At 37.1% G+C, this 16,106-nt stretch overlaps 2 protein-coding genes across 3 annotated transcripts in view; one reads left to right on the top strand and one right to left on the bottom strand.

The window, feature by feature from the left end:
- Positions 1 to 11,221, top strand: part of UHRF2 (ubiquitin like with PHD and ring finger domains 2) — a 75,867-nt gene extending 64,646 nt beyond the window's left edge. The window contains exons 10-16 of one of the 2 annotated variants that reach the window (XM_052700477.1): positions 2,620 to 2,726; positions 5,016 to 5,178; positions 5,690 to 5,827; positions 7,235 to 7,358; positions 7,746 to 7,906; positions 9,080 to 9,178; positions 10,069 to 11,221. In XM_052700477.1, coding sequence (XP_052556437.1) covers positions 2,620 to 2,726; positions 5,016 to 5,178; positions 5,690 to 5,827; positions 7,235 to 7,358; positions 7,746 to 7,906; positions 9,080 to 9,178; positions 10,069 to 10,215 — 939 coding nt within the window. In that variant the 3' untranslated portion in view covers positions 10,216 to 11,221. The remainder of the gene's footprint in view (positions 1 to 2,619; positions 2,727 to 5,015; positions 5,179 to 5,689; positions 5,828 to 7,234; positions 7,359 to 7,745; positions 7,907 to 9,079; positions 9,179 to 10,068) is intronic. The other variant, XM_052700478.1, reaches the window with a different exon arrangement.
- Positions 11,222 to 14,225: 3,004 nt separating this feature from the next.
- Positions 14,226 to 16,106, bottom strand: part of GLDC (glycine decarboxylase) — a 37,313-nt gene continuing 35,432 nt past the window's right edge. Inside the window, exons 24-25 of the mRNA XM_052700475.1 lie at positions 15,840 to 15,920; positions 14,226 to 14,854 (exon numbers count right to left, since the gene is read on the bottom strand). Coding sequence (XP_052556435.1) covers positions 14,711 to 14,854; positions 15,840 to 15,920 — 225 coding nt within the window. The 3' untranslated portion in view covers positions 14,226 to 14,710. The remainder of the gene's footprint in view (positions 14,855 to 15,839; positions 15,921 to 16,106) is intronic.

Raw genomic sequence — 16,106 nt, 5'->3', positions numbered from 1 at the left:
GTACCCTTGTAACTCAGATGTAACGTGAGATAATTCAAATGTCTCATTATACAATAGACACCAAATATATTTCTTCTCACTCTTAATTATTATTCACCCACTCTTGCTACCTCTGCTACTCAAGGTGTTCTTGACATACTCTGTTGGACGATAGCTTCACCACTCACTTATTACTGGCATTTCAAATTTGCAGAACAGCTCGTATTCTGTGACAGTCTTCTGTCCACCTCTTCTGTTATTCCATATTGCTAGTTACCACTCCATACAAGGTGTTAATGCTAAAAAATACATTTCTGGTATCATTTTCTGAATTTCATTGTCCTATATGTACCTACATTATATCCAATATTATTTTCACATTCTGATAAGCCTTAGTTTGTTGCAGAGAACCTTTCGGTCAATTTTGGCTATTAGAGCTATGCCTGTCATAGTAATCTTATGTATCTATTTGTCTGCTTCTTTTCTGATTGGGTGTAGAACCTTTGTTCGTTCTGCTCCTATCCATGTTTTTCCAAAGTTCATTTGATTGCCTCTAAAACACTGAAGAATATTTAAAAACATTGAAAAATGATTTTGAAATTAGTGTTTTCTGTAAGAATACCTTAGGTAAAGGACAGAGACCTTTCTTCCAAAGAATTCTATGAGAAGAGAACTACAGATAGCATATTTCTTTTTTTTAAAAAAAGGATGTTTAACTAAACATTGGCAATGTTAATTTCCATTTTTTAATCTAGTTTTACATTGTGTCACATGAGTTCTGATTATGAATGACTAATTTGCTGAGATTCTTTCTTGCTCTATTCACATATTTTCAAGGAAATGTTAGTTATATTAGTATCATCAGTCTATTCCCTTCATAAAATTTTGAAGGATCAGTATAACTCTACCAGTCTTAGTTTTTCCATTTTATCAAGCCACAAGTTTCCCGCAGGACTTCATTTTGCATGAAAACTAATATAAAGTTAATTCTTAAGATGATAATCATTTATAATATTATTATGATGATAATCATTTATTTGAATGTAAGAAATAAAATAAGAATGAAAATAACATTCAAATTCTGTATGTAGAAACAAACCTTGGCCAATATGTCAATTTGGTTTCCTCAACGTTGCAAAAATAACTTATTCAGTTCTTAGAATGGGCTAATTCATTAAACAAATCAGTCTCTGTTCTTGTTATTATCACCACAATCGTCTTTGTGTAATGTGCACATTTCTTTTGCCATTATTTATTTAGCAATCATTGACAAAAGACCAAACAACTCAATTCTGTGATATCTTTTTAAATGCAATTTATTTAATGTCCTTGCTTAATAAAAGCCTCTTGTCTTTTTAGTCTTTCATTCTTTTGAAGTTGTTTCATACATTTTCCTTGTACAACAAAATTCTAGTTGTGTTTTGTTTGCTTGTTTTTTGTTTGTTTTTGCAGATTCATTTTGGAGATAAGCAGGCTGTTTTAGGAGAGGGTAAACTGGAGTTTATACAATATTTTTGTTAGGTTTGGAGAGGTGTTTTGTTTTTTTTTTCAACTTGGTGATAGCACATGCTTTTTTTTTGCATCTGTATGAATCTTTGGAATGAAATGCTTCAACTGAATTTCTTTTGGGTTTTCCCTACACAGATTAGGTAATTTCTATAATTAATTTATGGCACTGTACAACCAACATTTCTATTCCCAATTTTCCTTTGTTCTGCTGTTGTCAGCCATGAAATATCTGTAACAGTCCAGCAATGGATTCATAATGTCAGGCTTTTAATACTGTTAAGAAATTGACTGAGTTGTTCAAAAAGTTACTGTAAAAATTCATGAAAACATTACTTTCCTACGAAGTATTACTTTATACTATTGGTTCATGCTTTGCACAAAATTTGTGTCTCCATGAAATATCATTTTAAATAATTCGTCTTTCTAGAAATTCTTGAATTTTCTCAGAGTGGACTGACTTTCTGTGATGCAGTTTCGAAGGAAGTGAATAATTTGATTTTGATCATTCTTTTTGTACGTGGCAGAAGATGGCAGAAGAGAGGTTGATCAATTTATCTTGAATTTGAAGAAAATTCCCTATAGGAATTTTACTACATAACTGCCTCAGCTTAAAATGTGAATCTGAATGATTTTAACATCTTACTAGTTCAGAATACCTGAACTAGCTTAGTTCTACCTGAACTAAACTATTCATGTACTAAAGCATCTAATTTGAATTTAAGTACACATGGCTCTGACTTTAGAGCTCAGTCCCTTGCACAAATTGAAGTGATCTCTCCAAGCTATTTATGATGTATTTTGCAAACACTATATTCTTGTAAACTAAAAAAAGGCTCTACTTAGTGCTTCACCACTTGGGAGAATGGGTCATTAAATAAATGTTTTATTTTTCAAAGTAATTTTGAAAATTACTGTAACTGTCAATTTTTTCAAGGCAGGCAGTTTTTTCTAATGAAGATTTTTGCAAGTATTGTAGGACAGTGATAGTGAAATAGAAAACATGTGCTTCCATATCTCGGAGTAAGTTTTTTGTCTGTAAGAGTAATGAGCAAATGAAGTCACTTTTTAAAAAATTTTTCAATTTATTTATTTGCTTCAATTTGGAGTGTTAAAACCAACCTTCTTGCACAGGATCGAGGAGATGAATTCACTTACACTGGGAGTGGAGGTAGAGATCTTTCTGGCAATAAAAGAATTGGAGAGCATTCATTTGATCAGACATTAACACACATGAATAGGTAAGTTTTGCAAGTAAAATTAGGAAGTATTGCAAAACCTTTGCTGTAGTTCTTTAATTAGAACAGACTTTCTGTGAAATTTATTTTGTTTTCTATTGTACATGCTACTCTGTGAAAACAGTGGTGCCTCTTGCTGTTAAGAGGTGTTTTATCAGGCATTATATTCTGTTGGTTTCAAAAAACGTTTGCATCTGAATGAAGCAGGCTGTTGGGTTGTTGTTACAGCCATTAGCCGTGTCTCTGGTTGAAATTGTCCGAACGTTTTCTTCAGGGACCTTGTTTTAAATTAGAGAAGTTTGTCAAAATTCTTGGGTAGAACTTCGAGGTTATTCCAGATGTTTCTATCAGACCCATTTATGAAAATTCAGTATGAAGAGAGAATGCTCATTTTCCCTTGGAAAAAAAATCTTTCCTAGTTAGATAGTTCGTTGTAGTATTGCAGAAAAAATAAGGAGTTAAGGTGCTGCATTATAAAAAACAATGCTTTAAAAAGAGCATTTGTATCCAAAGAGATTATTAGACATCCTCTTATAGTGTTTTTGTGCCCTTTAAAAAGGCTACATGAATATAGGTGCATGTCTGTTAAGTAGCTGACCACTTAACTCTGGGGTGCTAGAACTGACTGAGACATTTGTTTGCTAGGCTTCCTTTTTGATGTGATGTGCTGCTCTCAAGCAGAGTAGAGAGGAATTATTTCTGGCTTTTTGGTGGCATTTAGAGGTGAGAGAGACAGAGAGAGAGAGAGAGAGAGGAAAAGCCAGACTGGATACTGAGAAAGGAAGAGAGAGAGAAGGTGATGTGAACCACCGCAAGGAAGGAAGGAAGATGGGAGGTTTAAGCAATGAGTTTGCGAGCATTTTCAATTAACAGAGCAAAATTCCTTTCAGAAATAGAATTAAAAGCTTGACTTCTTAGCATCAGCATTTCTCTGCTTTCAGCAAATAAAACATACACAGACAAAGCTTTGAGGCTTTGTAGCATTATTTTTCATGCTATTCATATGGAGTATATCAAGGTGCTGCTCTCCATTAGTGATTTCCATGAAAGTTCTCAGGCACTTTGGTGCACAGGATTGTTGTGATTCCATGTTGTAAGATCAGATTTGTTTTTTGTTTGTCCAGATATTTTTTTTTTTAAAGCTTTGTTTTTATATAAAAGAAATATTTTTAGAATCTACTATGTACCTCTGTCTTGCTGTTGTTTACACTGTGGATTTTGGATTTATACCAGTGCAGCTTATTGTTTCTTCTGTTCTGAGATACGTGGTTTAATTAGATTGTGGCAGCAAAGATACTGCAGCAGTTTGTTCTGGTAGATATTCACTGTACTGCTACAGGTTTCTAGAAGAGGGCCTTCATATAGAATCACAGAATGGTTAAAGCTGGAAGGGACCTTAAAGATCATCAGGCTCCACCATCCAGCCATGGGCAGGGCTGCCCCAAACCACCTCAGGCTGCCCAGGACTCCATCTGGCCTTGAACGCCTTCAGGGTTTGGGCATCAACAACCTCTCTGGGCAATCTGTGCCAGAGCCTCACTGACCTCTGAGTAAAGAATTTCCTCCTAACATCTAGCCTAAATTTCCCCTCTTGTAGTTAAATGCTGTTCCTCCTTGTCTTATCACTGGTAGACTGTGTAAAAGTCTATTATCTAAGTGTATTAGACTGAAGTCTTCCCTGAGCCTTTTCTTTTCCAGGCTGAACAAGCCCAGAAATACAGATGATGCATAAAATGATGAAGGATAAAATGCTTGTCCTTGAGTTAGCTGCTGTTATTTAACTCCTGCTCTAAGCTGTTTATATGCTGTGTGAGGAACTTCAGTTGCACAGAGATTATTGGAAAGTTTTGGTGCTTTTTACTATATAGCATTTTTCGTTATATTCATTATTTTCATGTTTGTGCTTAAAAAGTCTAAAAATCTGTTGTTACTGGGGAATAATGATAACGTTTTCCTTTCTTTGTAATTTCTCTTACTTTTCTCAATACTATCCAGGAAAGAGTTATTTTTAAAAATGAAGGATATTAAATATGAAAGGAGGATTTTTTTATTGCATTTACATATATAATCTGTATTTTCATCTTGGCCGTTGGCAGCAAGATATTTTGTGTTCCTTTTTTTTAATTGTACATGTAACTTATTGTATCCATCAGTTCTGCACTTGTTGAAGGTTATACTTAAAAGTTCTGTGCTGCTTGATAAAGCAAAATAAATATCAGAAATAGATATGATATAATTACACTATTTCCCAGAAATATTTTTTATGAAGCAATTCGATATATCTATTTTTAGGGCACTGGCTCTTAACTGTGATGCTCCACTGGATGATAAAAATGGGGCAGAGTCTAAGAACTGGAGAGCTGGTAAGCCAGTGAGAGTGGTACGTAGTTCAAAGGGACGACGGATCAGCAAATATGCCCCAGAGGAAGGCAACAGATATGATGGCATTTACAAGGTATTTTGGTTTCTACAAGGTACAACATAACATTCTTCTAGAGCAATTTTAGAAAGTCTTGTATGTCTTACATTGTAAATTCTTTGTCATTACTTAAAGAATTCTTTTAACTCCAAGACAGCATTTTAGCCATAGTTCACTCTGTAAAGTAGTGAAATCAGTCAGAGCAGTGCTAATAGAATGTAATCTGTAATAGTTTATCTGAACTCGAATACGTAAGCTGTACGTGCTTACCAAATGATATTTGCCAATGGAAGTCAGATAACGTCCTCACTCCTTCCAATTGTGCTGTAGCTTTTTGTATATCCAGAATCTTCTCAGCATCTGAAATAGATACCACTGTGTTTATCAAAATCAAAAAAACTTTTGCAGGTAGTAGAAGAGCTGCTTTATAGTAACATTTGACTTAGTTTTCTGATTTTTTTTTTATTGAATAATGCAAGTGGGAGTACATGGCACACACTTTTGGCTTGTGGTAAAGTAATAGCAGAAATTCTGTATTTTTCTGTAGGTGGTGAAATATTGGCCAGAAATTGGAAAATGTGGATTTTTAGTTTGGCGCTATCTTCTGAGGAGAGATGATGTTGAGCCTGCACCTTGGACTTCTGAAGGAATGGAGAGGACAAAGAAGCTGGGTCTGAGTGTACAGGTTCGAGTCAGGATCGCTCAGGAACTGTTTTGGTTTCTTTTCCTCAATTCAAGTAAACAAATTCCAGAATAGAAATCAGTTATGTTAAATCCCTATTTTTTTCTTGTACTTCACAGTGACAAAATCAGATACCTACAAAACACACAAAAAAGTTATCTAAAGACTGGGAAAATCCATCTAAACAAGCAAAGCAGAAGGAAGTTTTCTGTCGTAGCTGTGAAATACTGTGCATATATATGTGTGTGTGTACGTATATACATATATGTATGTATATAAATTAAGAGTTTGAGTCCAGTGATAATTTTCCTGGACAGAATTTTTTCAAGTAATTGTTCTTACAGTTGAGTCTATCTGAGAAATCAAAAGATAAGTGCATTTGTATGTTTTTCTCTATGTGTAGCTGAGGAGCTGATATGGCTATTGTATTTCAGATGTAAAAATTAACTAACCCATAAGGACTCAAGCCTTTTCCACTGTGAAAGATGGAAAAAATCACTAAACTTTCTTTTCTTATCAAGGCAATGGTTTATCATATTATGTATCATCATATTCAACTTTGCCTTTGGAGAAAACTTTGTGTAGTTCATAGAATCATAGGGGCTGGCCTCTATGGTCATTGAGTCCAACCTCCATGCTGAAGTAGGTTCTGTCGTGTAGGTTGCACAGGAGATCTTCTGGGCAGGTTTTGAGTATCTCCAAAGAGGGAGACTCCACTGCCTCTCTGGGGAGCTTGTTCCAGTGCTTTGTCACCCTCAAATAAGTTTTTCCTCATGTTTGTATGGAACTTCCTGTTTTCCAGTTTATCCCTGATACTCCTTGTGCTGTTGCTGGTCACCACTGAAAAGAGCCTGGCTCCATCCACTTGACTCGTGCCCTTCAGATATTCATAAGCATGGTTAAAATACCTCCCTCGACCTTCTCTTCTCCAGGCTGAAGTCCCAGGTTGCTCAGCCTTTCCTCACCAGGGAGCTCCAGTCCCCTCAACATCTCTGTGGCCCTCAACTGGACTTTCTCTAGAAGTACCCTGACTGCCTTGAGCTAAAGAGCGTGGGACTGGACACAATTCTGTCCTGGCCTTGCCAGAGCAGAACAGAGGGGGAGGATAAACTACTTCAGTCTGCTGGCTACACTGTTTAACGTACACCATTAGAAGGGCATAGATTTAGATGTCAGTTTCCTTTTAATACAGTTCAGTCTAGATTAGATCTTTTAACTTGGCTACATTTTCTGGAAAACAGACACTACTTTAAAACTTTTTTCCATCATGTAGGATTTTAAAAACTATTTTTAAATTACTTCAATATGTTGTCATATGGTTTTAGAGTCTTTTAGAAATTAGTCTTGTTCATATTTGGGAATTTCTGTTTGCCAGTGAGTTTTGTTTTAAATCTGTGCTTTTTATTTTAGTATCCAGAAGGTTATTTGGAAGCGATGGCTAGTAAGGAGAAGAAAGATAAGGTTAAAAAGCAAACTGTGAAACAGGAGCCAACCAGCCAGAGTAATGGAAACCAGAAAAGAACAATTGATGATGGTATTTCTTCTTATTTTTTTAGCTTTCAGCAGTGGAGTCTGTCATGTTGTGTTTATTGAGCCAATAGCATGAAAGCTTCGCAGAAGCATGGAGTTATTTGGAATAGTAATGTAAATTGTAGTGCATATTCTGTAATAAAGTAGCAGCCTAGGGATCCTAAGAGTTTATTTAGTACTTGTAAGGCTTTTTTCCTTAAAGCTCAGTAGGAAAATGAACTTTACAGCTCAAAGCAGTGCTGAGCTGAAGTGACTTTGAGTAGGCATTTGATTGACACATTTTACAGGTGTAGTTCATTTATTCCCTTTTAGAATCAGTTTTGCCTTCCCCTGTCTTAATTTAGACTAACACGAAGATATTACTGTGTTTGATGGTCATCATCTTGAGCAGGTATTGAGGAACCTACAAATACACCTAAAGCCATGAGAATGGGAGATGGAGGGAAAGGAGAAGCTTTTCAGCTGACCCAAGAACAGCAGTGGCTGATTAGAGAAGATTGTATGAACCAGAAACTGTGGGATGAAGTACTTGCTTCTCTGAAGGAGGGACCAGTATGTTTGCTGCATGCTTAGATTTTTTATTTTTTACTTTTCTTTAGACAAGTGCTAGGAGAAATCTTTGGTCTCTCTTAAGACATAATTTGCTTGTTGAACAGTTGCTGAATACAGATTGCTTCTAGCATTGTTTTTATTTGTAAAGCTTTGATTTGAAGTATTATAGCAGTCTAGTACCAAATCCTTGTAGGGTTTGCTGTTGATAGCTTGGCACCTCCATAGTAGAGATCTTCTTTTCTAAAAAGCATTAGAAGTGCTTTTTTCTTCTTATTATAAAGTTGGAACCTTTTGTCTCTTTTCTATTCAATGTTTGTAATGATTGAAAAGAATTTCAGTTGAAAATTGTTGGTAAGCAGTAGAGATGCATGGTTTTAAAAGGAGAAAATGGCAATTTAAGAGCAGTTGAGTTACTGAAAAGTCATTTTTCTACAAATTCATACCCATTGTTTTAGTAAGATCTCCATTTGATTGCCACTGAAGGCAATAGGAATCACTGCAAACATTGGGTAGCTGCTATGACAGCTTTTTGGTGGAAACCATCAACTGTTGAATTAAATTTGAATAGAGATGTAGCTAGAATTTTATTCTGGCGAGAAGAAGGAAGATGGTGTATGTAGAGGTGTGGTAAATGTGAGCAAAATGCAGATAACAGAGGGCGTGAACATTCCCTTCATGTATCTTATCAATATATACTTGATGCTGATTGTCTCTGGAAGGTAATTCAATGTTGACTGAGTCTTGAAGATTACTCTGGAAGAGCTGCAGTGAAAGCAGTCTCTTTGCAGAATGAAGTTATGTCTAATCATTTTATAAATTAAGCTTAGCAACTTACAGTAATCCTGTAATCTTTTTACTTACTGGTAAGTGAGTTTGGGAAAGGAACAACAGCGGGGTTACACAAGAACCCTGTGAATTAATCCACAGATTTCACACATTTTCAGAGGCAAATGAATTTTATCATTTCCTCAGCTTAGATCGAAGAGTTGAATTTCACACGAAAATTCATAAACATTTTAAATGTATATAGCAATTACCAAAGCTGGGCAATATAGTTTTATATATAAGATATATAATTAAAATAAAAATACTTTTGTTCGTGGTTTTGTTGTTGTTGGTTTTTTTGCATGCCTTTTAATAGTTTGTCTTTTTTATTCCTTTGCCCTACATTAGAATTTTCTGAAGAAACTGGAACAATCCTTTATGTGTGTCTGCTGCCAGGAGCTGGTTTACCAGCCAGTGACAACAGAGTGCCTCCACAACGTCTGCAAAGTAAGAAGAAGCTTGGTTATGCTCTGGGCTGTCTTCCTGGCTCTGAAACTCCAGACAGTGGAGCCAAAATGTATTTTAGAAAGATGATAATTACTGCCTAGAATTCTGGGCCGTAACTTGCTGCATGTTTGCTTTCAGTGATTGCTGTGTAATTTTAATTTTATGTAATAAAGAGTGGAAGTGAGCTTAGTATAAACCCGGATGCGATGAGTTGGGCTTTGCATTGCTGTCATTCCACTGTGATCAGAGGAGGTATGTTAGGAGTTGTTTTAGCCCAGGAGTCAGATGTTGATGGAATAACAGTAAAGGAACTTTTTGTAGGTAAAGAATTAAAGACAGATTGTAAAAGTGAGTAACATTTTAACCAAGAGTTGTTGAAAGGATGCAGAGTAAATACCAGAAAATTATTTGGGTTAATTAGAAACTACTCTATCACTCTGAATATGTCTTTAAGGAGTAACTGAGTTTTGTCAGATGAGGTGGATGAAGGCTGTGTCTTAAGCACTACAACCTGTATATACATTCACCTTCAGCTTGATGGGAATGTCTGGAGTACAGTTGCTGTCTAACAGGGATGCTAGTAAACAGCTGCAGTTGTGGCTCTGATTCACGGGAAGACATTAATGGGAATATCAGCAGGGTTGTGTTTTAATCCTTCCCAGGCTCTGTGCTTCAAAGTTCTTTTCTTGGATCACTTTAGTCACGTAGGCAAAGACTTTTTTTGTCTTTTTTTTACTTGTGCCCCAAGGGGCTTAGTAATTACTCCCTCTTTTTTCTGGACGTACAAAAAAATCGTGTCTTTAGTTTATGGTAACTCCTTAGTTTTGGCTCTGGAAGCTGTTAGTGTAAAAGAGAATTCCCACAATTCACTCCTCTTTTGTCTGTCCTAGAGCTGTTTACAGCGCTCCTTCAGAGCTGAGGTCTTCACCTGCCCTGCCTGCCGCTACGACCTGGGGAAGAGCTACACTATGGTTCCTAACAAGATCCTGCAGACCCTGTTGGACCAGTTCTTCCCTGGTTACAGTAAAGGACGATGATGTGCTCAGATCCTTCTGAACTCCTCCCAGTGACTTTATAGACAGTTAAGGAGAATAAACGTGGGAAATTCAACAGTGGACCAGCCAGCTTGATGGGACTCAATATGTTGTCACATTTTGAAGCAGCTCACCCTCTTCCCCTCATAGCCATCTTTTTGGTGTAGTGAGATCTCTTAATTCTCGGCTGTCTTTTAACATCAAAGGGTAGTTTGGGCCAGTTAATGAATAGTTTTTAAAGAAAAAGATGAAAAGCTTCAGCTCCCACTGGCCTAGCTGATGCTTGATTTATGATTTGTTGTTTTTTTTTGTAACTACCTCAGGACAGAGGAAAATAAATTATGGGGATGACAAAAAGTTAGCGAATTTTTAGCTACACACTGCCTCCTGAATAATAGTTGTGCCTGGTCCGTGTAGTTTGATTTACAAAAAAAAAAAAAAGGAAAAAAAAAGAAAGAGGAAAAAAAAACAAAAAAAACAACCAAAACCAAAACAAAACCCCACAAAAACAGCAAAAAACAGAAACAGCACTTAAGCCAGCTGGAGTAAAGAACAGCAAATTATGTGGTGTGCATAATCCTTTTTTGTCTTTTTTCTTCCATTATGCTGTATTTTTTTGCAAGAACAGGCTGATTTTTAGTCTATTTTTGTGAGCTTCATTGTGCTTTTCTTGTATCTTATGCAAGTTGACTACTAATGACTAATGAGAACAATATGAATGCATTGTTGCTACATTAGTGTAAAGTGATCTGTGTTTTTTGCACTTAAGGAGGGTATTCAAGACACTCTAGTTGTGTAAAAAATATTTCATATAAAGAACTGCCACTTCTGTATTAGTTAAACTGTATGCTTTTAGTAAGTCTTGTATCAGTGGCAATACATCTACACAGCATTGAAGGCAGTGCTAGCTTGGAGAGGGTTCAAATCGCTTCATATTGTGATCTGAAATTTTATATACAATATATCTCCCCCAAATATACCTTATTAAATATTTTATGATTCAGAAAAATCGCTAATTTTGTTTTCACTGTTATCCTCTTATGTAAATTATATTTTTATAGCAGATTTTTTTTCCAGATTGCTACATACTTTCTTTAGGTGGGTGGCTTTTTTTCTAAGCTTTATATTCCTGTCATTTATTAGTTATTTAAAAAAAAAAAAAAAAGAATGTTAAGGAAAGAACAACCCAACGTGTATACTCCTGTACAGCAGCAGCTGTCATAAAGCTGCTCTGGTCTCTGCTGAGCACCTGTCTGAAGGAAAGCTGGTGCTGGATTGCACTCCATGTGCCAGAGAGCAGTAAGGCCGCTCTGCCCGCAGCCTGGTGCAGTTGGGTGCTGCCCTCTGGTCATTCATAACCACTCACTCAGATGTTGGTGATATTTGGCTTTTTCATGGCCAAAAGTCAGTCATTCCAATGAACTTACCCTTACCCTATCCCCATTTCTCCTCAGGAGGCCATTAGCATACCAAATGTTGGTAGTATCTCATAATGTAACAAAAATCAGGTGTTGTTGAGCAGTTTGGCTTTTTCTGTGCTTATTAGAATGAACATTCTTTGTGCAGTAGGTGAATTAGTATTAAGCATATGCTTCATAAAAGCTATAAACAGTCTTACATCCTGTTGAATTCTGTGTTTTACAAAGTGGTAGCTCAGCATTTTATGGGGAAACGGATGTAGTTCAACCTCTGTAAGGATGGTATGCATTTTTGCAGTAAGCAAAGATGCTTTTTTTCTGTTCAGTAGCTTTTACCAATTGAGGATTATGTTTAGTAGCTATGCACCATTTGGAGAGAGAAAGCTCTTACGACTGTGCATAGGAGCACTTGATTTTTAATTTGTGCCCCAGTCTAACATGAACGTTGGTAGCATTTTTAGTATTTATTATGTGAATGGTTACTTTTAAGTGAGTAGTTCAGATCTATGTTTGCAAGTCTTATCTTATAAAAACTTATTTTTAATGCAGAACAATTAGTAAATGTCATCTTCTAGGAAATGTGTTTATTTCTGACTTCTATTAATTACTTTATTGTTACTGAGTTTGCTGCTGATTTACCATCAGCTACAGATTTGTCAGTTTAAAGACAACAGTGTAGATTTCATTACTTGATACAAATGTGTTAAAAAAAAAAAGATTTTTAATGTCTTTATCAGATACAGTTAGCAGACATCATCAGGCACCATGAAAGTGCCTCTTTACCAAACGGTAAAAGTAATTTGGGAAGGCTTTGTACAGTTAGCTTGCTAGGTCCGAAGGCCTGTCCCTTCCTCACACTGCAAGTGGTGCTTATGGCAGTGTTTGGGTGTTTCATATCTTTTTATCTCTTCCCCCTTCCCCAATGCTACAGCAGTAGCCTGAAGAATAATTGCCTTTTCGGAAATAGGTTTTTCGTTAGAAAATTCTAATTTTCTCTCCATATGTAGACGTTTGGGGACCTATGTGCAGATAAACCTGGCCCAACCTTCCTTTAATGGAAGCCATTCCTATCATCTTTTGTTCTGTTTTTCTGGTTAACTAATTCCACGTGAAAGTCCTATGGAAAGTAATGTAAACGTTGCAAAGCCAAAACAGAAGAAGTGCAGTACTTGAGGTGCTGCTGTTTGTGTCCCTTCAGAGAGAGCTCCTGGTCATGACTGCGTGTACACCTTCATGAAGAGGTTGTGTAGTTCCTGGTTGTAAAATGTAGTGCTCTCTTGAGTGTTACCAAATCCTGCTTCACATGGCCATATGAGGCTGTCACGGCTTGGGAGCCCACTTGTGTCAAACACAACTCAATTTGCACAGACCAGCTCCTACATTACTCCAAGTCATAGAATCACAGAATCGCTCAGGTTGGAAAAGACCTTCAAGATCATTGAGTCCAACCACAGCCTAACAGTACTACCCTAACTAACAACCCTCTGCTAAATCATGTCCCCGAGCGCCACATCCAAATGGTCTATAAACACATCCAACCACCTCCCTGGAAAGCCTATTCCAGTGCTTAACAACCCTTTCCTAAAGTTTTTCCTGATACCCAACCTAAACTTACCTTGGTGCAACTTGAGGCCATTTCCCCTTGTCCTGTCACCTGTCACCAGTGAGAAGAGACCAGTCCCACTCGCTGTAAGCACCTTTCAGATATTGAAAGAGAACAGTAAGGTCTCCCTTCAGCCTCCTTTTCCCCGGACTAAACAGCCCCAGTTCCTTCAGTCTCTTCTCATAAGGCACATTCTCCAAGCCCTTCACAAGCCTTGCTGTCCTTCTTTGGACCTGCTCCAGCACCTCAGTATCCTTCTATAGTGAGGTGCCCAAAACTGAACACAGTACTCGAGGTGAGACCTCACCAGTGCTGAGTACAGGTGCAGGGTTACTTCCCTAGTCCTGCAATTCCTGATACAAGCCAGGATGCATTTCTTTAGTGTCAAGTGCACTGTCTGTCAGTGCAACTAGAGAGCTAGGTTTTATAAAATATGACTTGGAACAGATTAGAAGATGACCTTCTTTAACATTTGAGTTCATGGTACTTAATTGAATATGGCATTATGCATACCCACAGGAAACTGGCCTGAGTGCACCATCAGTAGTCTTGGATTGCTACAGTTCAGGTTTCAGATAATGTTTACACAGGGTGTAGACTTACAAAACAAAGCAAGCTAAGTACATCGAAACCAAAATCCAGAACAAGATACTTGAGAAATGATGTAAGGAGAATACTTTGTTAGACAAGATTTAACTCAAACTAAGCACTTCACAGTATACTAGAGAAGTTGTCTCATGCTTTGTCGGGAATAAGAAGAGAGGAGTAGATGGAACTACAAGGAAGAATTGATGTGATACAGACAGAAGGCAAGTTTGTTACCACTCAGTAAACCTAATCACTGAAAATGACAGATTTATCTCAGTCTCTGCCAGCATTTTGCTTCATGTAGAATCTGTTACTGCTGTGGCAGTTCTGACAAATTAGAACTTCAGTCTCAGAAGCCTCAGTTCCATACAAAAAAACCAGCTTAAGAGTTAAAATTCAAAAGGTTATGATACTTAAATTCTGACCAACTTTATTAGAATACTAACATTGGTAGATAAAAAACAGCACAAAATATTAACATTAGCAACGCTACCGGTAGTACATGAATTAAACAATCTACTTCATCTGTTTTTACAGAATATAAACAATTAGTCCTACAGTTAATGTTTATTACTATAGCTTTACACATCTGCACCTTCTCTAATTTCTGTAACCGTATTTTGTATACCACATCACAAACTGGGAGTTAATTGTTAAAGCTTTAGCACAAAGCAGAGAAAATGCTGAATCGAGGCAACTTCAACATCAACTGCTGCGGAACAAACACGTTCATACCTACTATACTGATTGTATTTACATTTTGACTGAGTGGTGATTCAATTAACGAATGTGGTGATTATCCAAAATATACACAGTATATAAATCCCCTATCAGGTCTGGGAGGAAAAGGCCATCCTGATGGACTCAGAAACTCGAGCTGGAAGCAGTGTTATGAAGAAGCTCTCTTCTGCTCAGAGAAGGGAGATTCGTAGGCTTCCATTGGTGGGCAGGTACAAACCAGATGTTGGTCTCCATATATGTCATCAATGCGAGCAATCGTGGGCCAAAACTTGCTTTCAGGCTTCACAAAAGGCTGTGTGCAGAAATAAAAAAAAGGCATTATTTTAACTGTTGCGCTAAGCAGCTGCGTAAATGTAACAGGCGCCTGAAGTTTCAACAACAACCAAAGTTGGAGTGTGAAATCAAGCCTCTGGTGCATTTTCAATCCCATAAAGTCAACAAAAATGGCAGTTAGTTGAAGGAAAATTTAGATTCTCGAAAAAGTGCATCTCTGTCCTCTGACCCGAGCTTGCAAAGAAGCAGTCATGAAATGAACAAACCGTGATCCCTTGAATTACTGGCTAATGGGCGGAAACCAAAGAAAAGTGAAAGAGACTATCAAGATCTGTGCTGTTCAATGCAGTAATCATTTATATTAAAAAAAAGTAAAACAAATATAATGAGGTGGTAAACTTCCTAAGTGCAGTTAAAGTGTTCTTCTTTGAAACAGTGCATGGCAATACGGCAGGTGTAAAGTAGATGCAGTTCAGTTTCAGGTGAGAAAAGTTACTGACAAGATTGTGGAAAAAGCAGTTTTACACAGTGCTTCCAAGAAATCAGATACACTGCATCCCAGTCTGTCCTCTGTAGCTGACGCATTGGTGCTGCCTGCCCCATGCTGCCTTTCCATCTCATCAAACCCTCCTCTAAGCTCCTCATAGCAGAGTGCTGAACATTAAATGTGGTCTCTGTTTTCAGAGGCTGTGGTGCAGTATGTCTGAATTGAAGGGACTGGAGCTGTAACTTGCTTCCACCAAGAACAACCAATATCCAAGTGCTGACATTACAAATCCAAGTTCACGTTTCCTTCATGTCTAGAGATTTTTTTAAAGATCTTTGTCTTGAAAAAGAAAACTTACAGAACTGCTGTAGAGCTCACACAAACAAACTGTGTAATGGCAAAAAGTACTTTGAAGTGTTTATTCCTACCCGACTAGTTCTGCAATAGATCAGAAAACCACAGAGCAGAAAGCAAATTCATACATTACCACATCACTAACATTCCATCGTTTACTCACCAGTGGGAATGCTGCCACTTCTCGGGAATAAGGGCGATCCCACTTGGAAGAAGTGACACAGTTCAGAGTATGTGGTGACATCTGCAAGCACAAAGGCGTGTATGACATGAAATTACTGGATTCAATTGAACGTATCTGTGAGAATCTTCCTTAAGATTCACATCATTACAGAAAAAATGATACAGACTGCTGTCTGGTATCTCCTTGAGACACAATGTATCTCGAGGGGAAAAAAGAAAAGAAAAAAAAAAAGGAGTGGATCTAAAA

Source organism: Tympanuchus pallidicinctus, unplaced genomic scaffold, assembly GCF_026119805.1.
Source record: "Tympanuchus pallidicinctus isolate F22 unplaced genomic scaffold, pur_lepc_1.0 scaffold4, whole genome shotgun sequence".
In the NCBI taxonomy this organism is placed as follows: Eukaryota; Metazoa; Chordata; class Aves; order Galliformes; family Phasianidae; genus Tympanuchus; species Tympanuchus pallidicinctus.
This window is presented reverse-complemented; position numbering and strand designations above follow the sequence as displayed.